At 40.4% G+C, this 12,034-nt stretch overlaps 1 protein-coding gene across 9 annotated transcripts in view; it reads right to left on the minus strand.

Moving 5' to 3' along the window:
• The window catches only part of Lrrc7 (leucine rich repeat containing 7), a 432,681-nt gene that overhangs the window by 94,704 nt on the left and 325,943 nt on the right, over positions 1-12,034 (minus strand). For all 9 annotated transcript variants that reach the window (XM_008846094.1, XM_029569851.1, XM_008846095.1 and 6 more), the window contains 4 exons: positions 11,389-11,488; positions 7,507-7,631; positions 5,365-5,613; positions 1,070-1,270 (listed from right to left, as the gene is read on the minus strand). In XM_008846094.1, coding sequence (XP_008844316.1) covers positions 1,070-1,270; positions 5,365-5,613; positions 7,507-7,631; positions 11,389-11,488 — 675 coding nt within the window. The remainder of the gene's footprint in view (positions 1-1,069; positions 1,271-5,364; positions 5,614-7,506; positions 7,632-11,388; positions 11,489-12,034) is intronic.

The following is a 12,034-nucleotide window of genomic DNA, read 5'->3' on the forward strand; positions in this document are numbered from 1 at the left end:
TTAAGTCATGGTCTCACTCTGTAACCCAAACTGACTTTAAACTTTGGGTCATCCTCCTATCTGGGCTCCCAAGTCTCTATCCCTGTTTTGACTTGAGGTCCCCCCTGTGTAGAATGTCCTCCCTGTGATTTCTACTTTGAAAGACTCACCCCATCTTTAATATGTTTAAGCTCCAACCCAGAGCAAGAATCATGTGATCACTTCCCATGTGATACTAGGTCTAGCTTGGCTTTGACCACTCGGGAACCTGGGATCGCTTGGGACACATTCACATTGACTTTCTTCCTCTCACAGTGTTTAGCACAGTGCTACACATACAATTGGAGTTTAAATACCACAAATTGTTCATTTGAAATGCAGATTTGTAAAAGGGTTTTGTCAATCAGATTTTAGAGGAGTGATATGTACCAGAAATGCTCAGTCCAACTACATTTCTAGTGAAGGCAAAAGATGGTGACTGAACTAACTGAGGAGTGATGACACAGAGAGGAGGTGCAGTGTAGTTGGATTCTTTTCAGACCAACAAGGCAAATCGATAAAGGCAAATTTCCAGCTTATTCCCAGATGCTGGAATTAAGCTTCTAATGGCCAGATCACATAAGCCCTAGTTTTAGGTTTTCCACTTCCTGAAGCTATTGTTTGTGTTTTTAATAAAGGCTGCAACTCAAACACAAAAAAGAATTAAAAAAAATTGCTCTGAACTTTAGGGGGAATTTTACTGCAACTGTCAGAATGAAAAATATTACATTAGTTTTTCCTGGCAAATGATATGATAAAGTTTGAGGTAGTCAAAATAACATCATCGGTACAATGCAATCCTGGCTAGCCTAGTTTGGTGAGGAGCCACTGTGTGTGCTGGAGTTGTAGTAATGATTTTGGCTATGAGGGGGCCACTCGTGTCTGATTTACTAGAGTCAACCCTCATAACTCAAAAAAGTGGGTCATTTTTTATTTTAGAAAAAATGCATCATTGTACTTATCAAAGGGATCTATTTGGTCAGAAGAAGCATCAGCATCCAGAAGTCTGAACATCAAACCACACTGGCAGTTACCAATAAGCTTCAAATACCTCCACTGCAATCTCCTTTGGGGCCACCGGCCACTTGTGTTCAAATTTTTCTTTCACAGTTTGCTCCGTGTTAGCTGTTGCATTTGAGTTCTCAACACGCACTCCGTGGCTTGGCTTACCCACCAGATTTTGAACAGATTTTACCATATTCTTTAAATCCTCTGGGTAAGGAGTTGGATATCGTTTTAGGTTTATTTCAACCTAGAAGTTTATAAAAAGAAATTTAACAACAACAAAAAAATGATGAGCAAGCATGTTCACCAAACTCCCCACTGCACAAGCAGTAGCAAAAACAAATGCAATACAGTGAGTGTTGAGCTGCCCAGGAGCTGTCGAAGGAGGGCACGGGGCCGGCCCCAACCCCTTCCTATGATGTGCACTATCAGCAGTTTGGGGATTGGATTCTATCTGTAGCTGGATGAAATAGCAGTAAGCAAAACTCTTAGGTAACTGCTAAAGTTTGAAAAATTGAATCAACTTATTATCGGCTGTGTTGTATCTTAGAGACTGTTTTCTCACCTACCTTCATCTTTGTAATATTTTCATAGTAAATGGTCTTTGCAGTTCAATGCAGGTATTGGGAGTAGACCCCACAAGATTTACAAATAGAGTTATCCTTGAAAAAGCCAAATAGGCATTAGCCCAAACTGACAAGTAACATGCTCTGTCAGGAGGTAGGGCAGCTTTTTCTTGTTAATACTTGAGAAAAATACTTCAGCGTTGGCTTTTAAATTTACTTTTTAGCCTGATAAAGTCATATGATTCTTGAGTAATATCTGATATGAAGAGAAATAAAAAATTTCACTGTTTCCTAACATATTTTAGGTAAATGTATTCATTTTGACTTATATTTATCCAGATGTTTATTTCTAGCTTTAAATTAGTTTGGGGATATCAGACTGACTTTCAGGAACACATAAGAAGGACTCTTTTTAGTACTGAGTTTCTTTCACATAGACTATTCCATCATGAGAGTACTTATTAAAATGTATTTAAAAGAGAATCAATACAAGTCACTTATGCTGGCTGAAGGGGGCGTGGAAAAAAAAGCAAGATACATATTTACCTGGCTTGACTTGTACCAACAACCAAGTTTCTTTGAATCTGAGTAGAATCAACTTTTTAAATGGAATGGTTTATGCGATTGTGGTGAGTACGTATGTGTGTGAGGGTTAGGGGTGGGAGAAGAGGAGGGTGGAGAAGTGAAGGAGGAAGTGGAAGACAGCAGAAGGGGGAACCATGTAGGCCGTGGCATGTAGGAAACCATGACATGGTAGAGATTATGAACAAGAACCCAAACACTTTTGCTAATCTGCTATTTTAGCAAATCCACCAATGGTGTTGCTGTTCTTAGGATTCACTGTGGCTCACTTTCCTAGTTAGATGCCAGGACTGGACATCACTAGGATGATAGCAATATTCCTCTGAATATTATCTATATAAAATTATTTCTAATATATATTTGGAAAGCAAGTGAAAAATTCAGTTTTTCTTTAACTAGGATAAGTATAATTTTATTTATGTTTTCAAATAAATAAGAATAAAACTAAAGATAAATAGAAATAAAGCTTTAATAACCAGACTAAATTATACTTCACAGAGAAAATGAGTTGTTATAGTTTAATAGTCATATCCCAGGGGTTAATCTATAGTGTATTCTGCAGTAAACACAAAACAATGTTCATGGTACAGGAAATGCCTGGAATGCATGTGTGTGTGGACCTGCTCTTTAAATTCATATAAGAAATGTTAGCTACGAATTACATCTATTTGTAAGCTATATTATTGAACTTGTTTAAAAGCACTTATATCAATGAACTAAAAGTTGTAAAAACTACATTTCATGAACTGTGAAGTTCGTGCCTGTTAAGAACATTGCTCAGTTTTTAAACATCAGTGGCATATAAGTGAAAAATAATCTCAAGTAGGGCATTAAATTGTAATTCCATGCAAGTCAAATGAACTCAGCAGTAACACTGCTCTTAGGAGTTGAATCAAAAGAGGACTCTGCTGTACTGTGTTCTTCCTTATCGAATTAGATGCCCTGCTGGGTAGATGTGCATCCGCCCATCCCACACATCTGGATGCCTGTTTTTTCATGGCTACGGTGTTAATACTTTATGGTTATTTTTTTGAAACTTAATTTGGTATTTTGGTCACATCATCAGAATATGAGTATTTTATTTCTATGAAAATATTTAAATACAGAAACAAATTTACCATGAAGCTTGAATTATGGGGCCTACCACTTTCAAAACTTTGCGAGGGGTCTATTTATTTATGTATTTATATGGATTATTTTTCATGTTTTTTCTTAAAGTAGCTTTTCTCGCAGTTTGGGAATCTTCAAGTCTCATTAAACTTGGAGTTTTTTTTCAGCTGGAAAATAACCTTCTTCCTCCATTTACTGGTCTTCTCACAGAAGTCATTGGACTTGGTGTCAGGAAGTGTAAATTCAAGCTGAACTCTAAAACCAAGTAGCCAACAGCCTCTAATCTATAGATTTGTTTCCACTCATGGACAATGGAATTGCTAATACCCTTCCCCTGCACTTGGGTTTATTTAGAGCTACAATGACATAAATGTGAATGTACTTTGAAAATTTATAAGTTTATCCAGTTTGTAGCCAGACTGGCCTTGAGTTTACAATCCTCCTGCCTCAGCCTCCCGATTACTGGGCTGATAGGTGTGTATCACTACACCCAGCTTGATATTATTAATTACTTTTTTGTTTTTTTGAGACAGGGCCTCCTTGTAGCTCCAGGTGGCCTGGAACTCGCTATGTAGATGAGGGTGACTTGTGTCACCTTGTGGGAAAAATTGCTACATATCTAAAGTGTGAAGTTTGCTGTTAAATAAGAAGATACTACAATTTTAAGAAACAAAGCTAAGTAATAACATTTCATAACTTCTTTTAAAGTGAAACTATACTATTTTATAATTGAGTTCTATTTTAAGCTCTGTACAAGATTTATTTATGCCCTTTCCTACTCTCTTACTTTTTAACTCGAGGAAACTGACATGATCATATAGTTGTATTAACAGCTCCATGACATTCAAATCTAAAAGCAGTTCCTTTATTTCTAAATTGTGGACTGGAAATCCCCACTAATCTCATATGGCATAAAAAATAAATTATTTTCTTATACACAGATGGGCAGGCATGTGAATCACATGTTGAGAAAATGTCACATTTATCACTCACTATAAAGTATTTGCTTATGTCACATATACATTTTATTAGAATGCAAGACTTCTAAAATAAAATTTTCTAATTTTGGGAGAGAAAGTGCTTCATAGGATTCTGCCTCTAAATAAAGTGCAGCAATAGCCAATAGCAGCTGCGAGGTGCTGGAGACCCTGACAATTCAGGATAGAAGGAAGAATTACTTGTAATAGTTGGGTGGGCATTCAGAAATGGTATCTTGGACTCGGAGTGGTTTCTTGTATATTATATTATACTCATAATATAATATGCTTCACACCGTCAGTAAATTCTAATTTGATTGCAAATTCCAGTAAGAGAAATAAGAGTGTTTGAAGTGATTATTACACATCATCTTATTCTAGGGATTAGTGGGGATGTTTTACATGGAAAGGAAACAGCAAGCTTAGTTAGAAGGGTGCTTTCTCAGCTTGTCTTATATTGTGAGGCGAATATAAGACATAGAGTCTAGTCCATTACATGTGGAGGCAGAGTTTATAAAACAGTGTTCTTTTGTGTTTCTCGAAGGCATATTTTTCCTTCTATGAATCAGTTATCTTCTTTAATACCCAGACCTAAAGAAAGGTGTTCTAGTTGCTGAACCCCAACCCCATCTTCTCTTACGGGAATTCTTATAGGAATTCATATCATTTATGTCTTCAAATTAAGGGAAATTGCTGCTTTTGAACAGAAATCTCTGTTCAGAATCCACTCCCAGCAAATCTCGATTTTAGCTTGTGCTATTTGAGAGTCAGGTTTTAGCTGGTCTCCCCGAGAGCTGAGCAGCATGCAGGGCACAGGGGTGGACAATGCTAATTCTTCCCAGCTGTTGGTAGCCCCACCTCAAAAGCCATGCCAGATACCCCACCGAAAGGCACCTCACGTTGATGTCCCCTCCCTCTGACTCAGGCCTCCCGGCTCCTTGCCAGTGTCAAACATCAAAACGTTAAACTGGGTCCAGACGCTGGCAATCCGGAGGCCGCTGTGTGACCAACAGCTCTCACCCGAGTCATGCAGCACATACCCCGTAAAGCACTGTTCCAGGGGAGCCTCCACTGGGGCTTCTCCTACCCCAGCCGCCTAGGCCTACCTGTCTGCCACTTAGAGAGGGGAGAGTGGTGGACTGTGCTGCCGCGGGCAAGGGAGCACCCATGCTCCTGTCCTGCTGGAGGCCACTTATACAACCCCATGCCAGCTGGGGGTCACTCTGGGGGACGGGCATATCTTGGATCTGCTGATCACACCTGGCCCATGGTGTGCAGCAATCGCCAGACAGCCTGGCAGGTTGGAGAGTGATCCCACGCTGGCCCCTGTCCCAGGGGGCTTGGCAGGAGAGAGCCTGTGGGAGAAGGAGTCTCCATTTTCTGGGAGAAACAGGAGTGCTACAGCGACACGTTCACTTTATCATCACTTTACTCTGATATTTTCCTCCGTTCTGGGCAATGGGCTTAAAATGAAGGGGTTTACATCCATGGAACACACAGTATCAACACTGTAGGAAGCCACGGGCGGGGACCTTGGCACACAGTGTGGCATTGGTAGGCACACACTGCAAGGAGGGCTTTATAGTCTCGTCCCACGGAAAGCTGATGGCACAGGCCTGTGGCCCTTTTTAAATTTCAGGAAAACTCAAGGCAAGATGGTGCTAAATTTGATGTACATGTGATGAAGAGTGTGATCCACTGTAAGGGTCCGGAGAACTCCAGCCCTCACCCTTGCTCACATTATTTAGAAGTGTTTGTGCTCTAATTTGTCCAATAGCCAATGGCATCGGAAATAACCAAATTAGTCAAAGCCAAGTAGTTTGAGATTTTGGAAAAACAAATGGTTTTACCAAAATATAAAGTAAATATGAATAAACGCTGAGGGAAAAAAAGCTGCTTATGAACCTCCCACAAGCATAAACACACTGATGTACAGCATACGGACCTCCTGTGAGCATAAAACACTAACCACACAGCACACAAACAGGGCTTCTAAATAACTGTTTCCTTCTCTATATTTCATGTTTTTATCAACACAGCCACTGGAGAACATTAAATGTGTTCTTTTCCTTGGATCTTTGAGATTTTTCAGGAGGGAGCACATCATTTTTGACAATTCCATGAAATATAAAAATGAATTAAGAGTCCAACAGAGAATGCATCACCCATTGACTCATGACTCCAGACATAAAATTGTTAAAAAAGGAACAGAATTGTTCCAAAGGTTTGCGAAACTGGATAGTTTCGCATATTTTTTCCAAAAATTAAAAAAAAAATTAGAACATGTTTCTTTGGTTGTTAGAAAGCAATGACTAGTCATCCAGAATGCTTCTTAAACCCCAGTTTTAATAAAACATGTTATGGCTTATGAGTCCATTTTTGGTTTTCCTTAATGACTTAAGAAGTAATATTTAGAAAACATGGGATGGTAAGGACAGAGAACGTAGCACACCATCTCAATGTATTAATAAGATGCATACATTGATGCTTAGATCATCAGTCACTACAGGGGAAAGCTGTTAGTATTCATGATGTTTTTTAAAAAATGCACAAATAATATAAGAAAATTAATGAGAGATTCACGATGCCGCCGTGGCATGGGAAAATGAAGCACTTGATGAAACCGAACCCAATTCTGATTTAAAATTTAATCTTGTTTCCTTATTCAGGTAAGTCTCATAAAATTTCTTTTAAAATACGGTTAAAAAAGCAGCATTTTTCCCCCCAAGATCTTCACTGTGGCTGTACACTTACCTCCTTTTTTTTCAAAACCTGTTCTCACAGTTAAAGAAACGTAAGCTCTTCTCAAAAGCCTGAGTGACATAGAACCCTTCAGGGATCTAACGTCATTGTAACATGGTAATCAGCCTGCCCTTCCACAGTGCGCACAGTGGTCGGCCCTGTCTGCACGAGGCTCGGTTATTAAAGGAATTATTGCAGCGTCACAGACGAAGCAGAATCCTCGGTAAGCTGTATCACCTAGATTTCTTCCCAACTTGAATCGCTCTCATGTTGCTATCCTGTGGGAACTGGGGGTTAGGTGTGTATCAAACTTGCTCAGTCAGAACTGGGGCAACTGTCTCACTCCAAATCACACCAACACTTCCCAAGACACGGGACCACTGAATTGGGTACCTTTATGAGACAAGATGATGAATCTGACCTCCACGAGAGGTCAAATGTATCCTGAACCTATGTGGATAATAACGGACAGACACGGACAGAGAAATAAAGACTGAAAGGTTCACCTTAACTTTCCCAGCACTTTCGTCATCCTCTTTTTTTTCCTCAAATTCAAAAGCAACAGTCATCCGCTGTTGTCTCTGTTCTTCCCACAGGGTGGGGTTGAAGCTGTCGCTGTCGGACTGGAAATCTACGGAGCCCAAAGTAGAAGCGCTTTGCTTTCTTTTATACACAGAATGTTATCAATAGAGTTTAATACATTATGCAAGTAATATATTAATATATTATGCAACAGTAAGTACAATAACATTTCTTTTCTCCCTGTAGTTAATTAATTATGCAATGTGGATAGCCGGGCGTAGTGGCGCACACCGTTAATCTCAGCACTTGGGAGGCAGAGGCAGAGGCAGGTAGATCTCTGTGAGTTTGAGGCCAGCCTCATCTCCATAGAGAATCCAGGCCAGCTGCAGCTACAGGGAGACCCTGCCTCAAAAAGACAAAAAAAAGAAAAACAAACGATAAAAGAAAAAAGAAAAAAGAAAGAGTTATACAATTTGGGAATCTTTTAGATAGACCCACTGAAGGGGTACTTCAATTGCCTCACCCCCTGTTCAGCATGGAAGAAGCCAGAGGTCTGCGACCCGATTTCCCATCAGCAATTTGGGTAACCTCTTCAGAGGATGGTGTGGTAAGAATACCAGGTAGGAATTGGCTAGGCAGTTAGGGTAGAAAGACCCCAAAGAAAAGTAGCCAGTTTCTTGGCTAAAAGTCAAAGTGTCCTTGGGCCTGTTGGCAACATAAAGCCCTATAAAAGAAAGGAAGGAAGGAAGGAAGGAAGGAGGGAAGGAGGGAAGGAGGGAAGGAAGGAAGGAGGAGGAAGGAAGGAAGGAAGGAAGGAAGGAGGGAAGGAGGAAGGTGGAAGGAGGAAGGAAGGAGGGAAGGAGGGAAGGAAGAAGGAAGGAGGAGGAGGAGGAAGGAGGAAGGAAGGAGGAGGAAGGAAGGAAGGGGAAGGAAGGAGGGAAGGAGGAAGGAAGGAGGAGGAGGAAGGAGGGAAGGAGGAGGGAAGGAGGAAGGAAGGAGGAGGAGGAGGAAGGAGGAAGGGTACACGAAGTTGTCAGGAAAAAGTGATGGGGAGATATGGGAGGAGTTGAGGGGAGGGAGTGGGTGTGGATTTGATCAAAACACCTTACATGCATGTATGAAATTCTCAGTAAAGTTTTTTTAAAAGTTAAAAAAAGGACTGGGGAAAGAACGAGAAAGAAGGAAGCAGAGAGAAACAGGAGGGGCAGAAAAAGTAACATGTCTCTAGAGTTTTCTTCCCTGGTCTTGAACATATTCACATGACTGTCAGGAGTTACTTGGGGACAGCCTCCAGGCAGTAGCAGTAATGTCTAGGAGCGCTGGGCAATGCACTGTCAGTCTCTTGCACTGGCGGTGTAAGGGTCTCACTGATCCTTATTTTACTGACGAGGAAGCTGGGTGTGCTTTCAGATCCCACTCTAAGTCTCACAGCTTCTGATCACTAGTGTAGGGTTCTATTTCATGTCTGGGTGACTGCTGAGCTCGTGTTGCATCAAAAAGAAAAAAGCCAAAACAATAACAAAACAATAAAAAAACCAAACCAAGATACCACATGACTGTGAATTTTCAATAAAGTACCCAGGATTTTGACTTTTTCGTTGGTTCTTTAGTGTAGATACTAGGAGTGTGTGTGTGATGAAGGAAGCTCAATTTTATGGTAGAGAACACATGGGAATTTAGTTTTAACACTAAGTTTCCAATTTGTTTAAATGTGTCTCAAATAAGCAAGGAAAGCAATCGATACATCTGTAATTTACGTCAAAATGTTGGCTAATGGTAAAATCTTCTTTGCAATATAATAGCAAAAGTCACATGAAAACTCAGTAAAAGAATTTAGTTGAGGTGAAATATTTTCCAAAGAATTGTTCTTTATAATGTATCTCTTTATTTTATGGGATTCTGAAAATTCATTTATTATTTTGATGCCTGTCAGACCAGAACTTGTCAGGACCGAAATACAAAAAAAAATTTCAATTATTCTAGCAAACTTTCTATCCTCAACAGAAAAACAAACAAACCAAAAATCCAAGCAGGGAAAGGCAACAGCTTGATGTCACAAGTCACCCGACTGTCCACCTCACACCCCAGAGCCAATCAGGGATTCAGCTCACAGACTGGATCTCAGAAGTGACTTACTGTTAGCTTCTCCTTATATCCTTTTAAAATGAAACACTTTGAAATATAGGGATATTAAAATGAAAATGTGAATAAAATTATGTGACTAGAAGCCAGTCCTTACTCGATAGTTTTTGTAGGTGCTATATAAACATACTAACCTTTCATAGATTCAAAAGATCAATTTTATTAAGGTGAGAAAATTATATTTCACAATAATCTTTCCTTTTTATACTTCTGTAAGTCGAAATTTGATAAAAATATCCTCAAATATCTTGAAGAGATTCACTTGAAGTCAAAGACTAAAGCCATTTATTATTATGGAGAAATACATAAGCAAATGGTTCATTTCACAAATGGACTCAGACAGGATGGGCTTATCTGTGGCTGTATTAAAGTGGGGTTCACTGCTCTAATAATCAGTCTGCAATGACCACAGAGAACATGTCAGCCTCTTTTAAGATTTGTATAAATAACGTGACCATAGGACAGACGACTTAATTACTGTAACAGGTTTAGGTTTTTTAGAGTGCTGTTTTTGATCATAATTGTTACGTTTAGAGACTCTCAACTTGTCAAAGAAAAAGCAGTTATTACTGTAAGTCCTTCTCCTGCTAACTGCAGGGGTCCGAGGTCACTGCACTTGGACTCAAACTGCTTGGTAAAATGAGAACGCAGGACATGACCCTTCCCAGTGAGGCTTCCTTGGGCTCTGAACTCCCCCAGGGCATTTGGTGGACAAGGTCTGTGCCTTGCAGTCTCTAAGTGAAATCACGCTGAAATTTTTATATTATTTTCACATAAGACATAAAAAGGAAAACTTTTTCTTTTTCTTTAGGTGTATGTACTTGTGTATGTTCATGTGTGTTTGGGTGCATATGTGTGCATACACACAAGCACATATGTGCATATGCATGTAGCAGCCAGAGACCAACATTGGGTATCTTCCTCAACCAATCTCTATCTTTTAAAAAATATTTTATTATCTTTTATGTATGAGTACATCTTCCGTGTGGAAGTGCACCTGGGTTGTGCAATGCCTGCAGAGGCCAGAAGAGGGTGAAGACTCCCCCAGAACAGGAGTTACAGACGGTTGTTAGCTGCCATGTGGGTGCTGGGAACTGAACCCAGGTCTTCTGCAAGAGCAGTCAGTGCAATTAACCACTGACCCATTTCTTCAACCCCATCTATCTTAGGTTTTGAGACAAGGTTCCTCTCTGAGACCTGGGGCTCATGGAATTCAGTAGGCTGGCCCCCAGTGTTGGGGTTACAGGTATGTGCCACTGTGCTGGCATTTTTATGTGGGTGCTGGGGATTGAACTTGAGTTCTCATGCTTCTATGGTGAGCACTTCGCTAACTAAGCCTTCCCTTCAGTCCTAAGGGGGGGCCTGTTTTTGGAATCTTCATATATATCTATCTATATATATAATTTGTCTTTTTGAGACAGAGTCTCCCTGTAGCCCCAGCTGTCCTGGAACTCACTACATAGACCAGGCTGGCCTCAAACTCACAGAGATCTGCCTGCCTTTGCCTCCCGAGTGCTGGAATTAAAGGTGTGCACCTCCACGCCCGGCTTTACTTAAAATATTATAGCACAGAAGCTCATACTTAAGCCCTCAGATGATGAGTCTTATGGACTTTTCTTTTGTGTCTGTGAACCAGTACTCTTGGACAGAGATTAGAATAAAAATAATCCATTTTATCCACAAACATCAAAAACTTTAAAGAAATACATCCGATGGCAACCTACCTTCATCACCACGGGGCTGCTGGGGAAACATGTAGTTGGTCAGGACCCTCTGCTTGGTTTCTGGGTGGGCTTCCGTTTGTAGAGGGATAAGGGCCTTGGACTGAAGGCAACGACCATCAGTTAGATGAACGAATTAGGTGAGATTTCACATAGGACAGTGGTCAGTTGTCTGACCTCACAGATGGATGAATGGAAGAAGGCAGCATCCCATAGATGCTGAGACTTCTTAGATTACAGGGCTTCATCTTTTACTATTAAAAAAACTTACCCAAACCTACTCAACTGTGCGACTTCAGTTTTAATCTGGAGGAGACCAAAGTGTGTTCAACTAAGTGAGCATTAGTGTGGTTCTGTGATCTTATTCCTGTTCATGCTCTGTTGCTCCAGAGGGAGGAAGGGATATCTGAGCAAGATTCCCTATGGGTTTAATTTGGTTGAAACAAAAGCATTCATTTAGCTTTAAGGGATGTTATTCTAACTAGAGGAAGGTCTATATGCAGACAACACAGTGGACAGTAACAGGAATGACAGAGTATATGGGCTCCAGTGTAGGGGGTGGGGAAGCTATGGGAGGGTGCCATTTGGGAAGTGGGTATATAGATGAATAAGATTGTGTGGGATGTTCTGTATGATATACATGTAAAAA

Source organism: Nannospalax galili, unplaced genomic scaffold (assembly GCF_000622305.1).
Source record: "Nannospalax galili isolate Female #2095 unplaced genomic scaffold, S.galili_v1.0 scaffold442, whole genome shotgun sequence".
In the NCBI taxonomy this organism is placed as follows: domain Eukaryota; kingdom Metazoa; phylum Chordata; class Mammalia; order Rodentia; family Spalacidae; genus Nannospalax; species Nannospalax galili.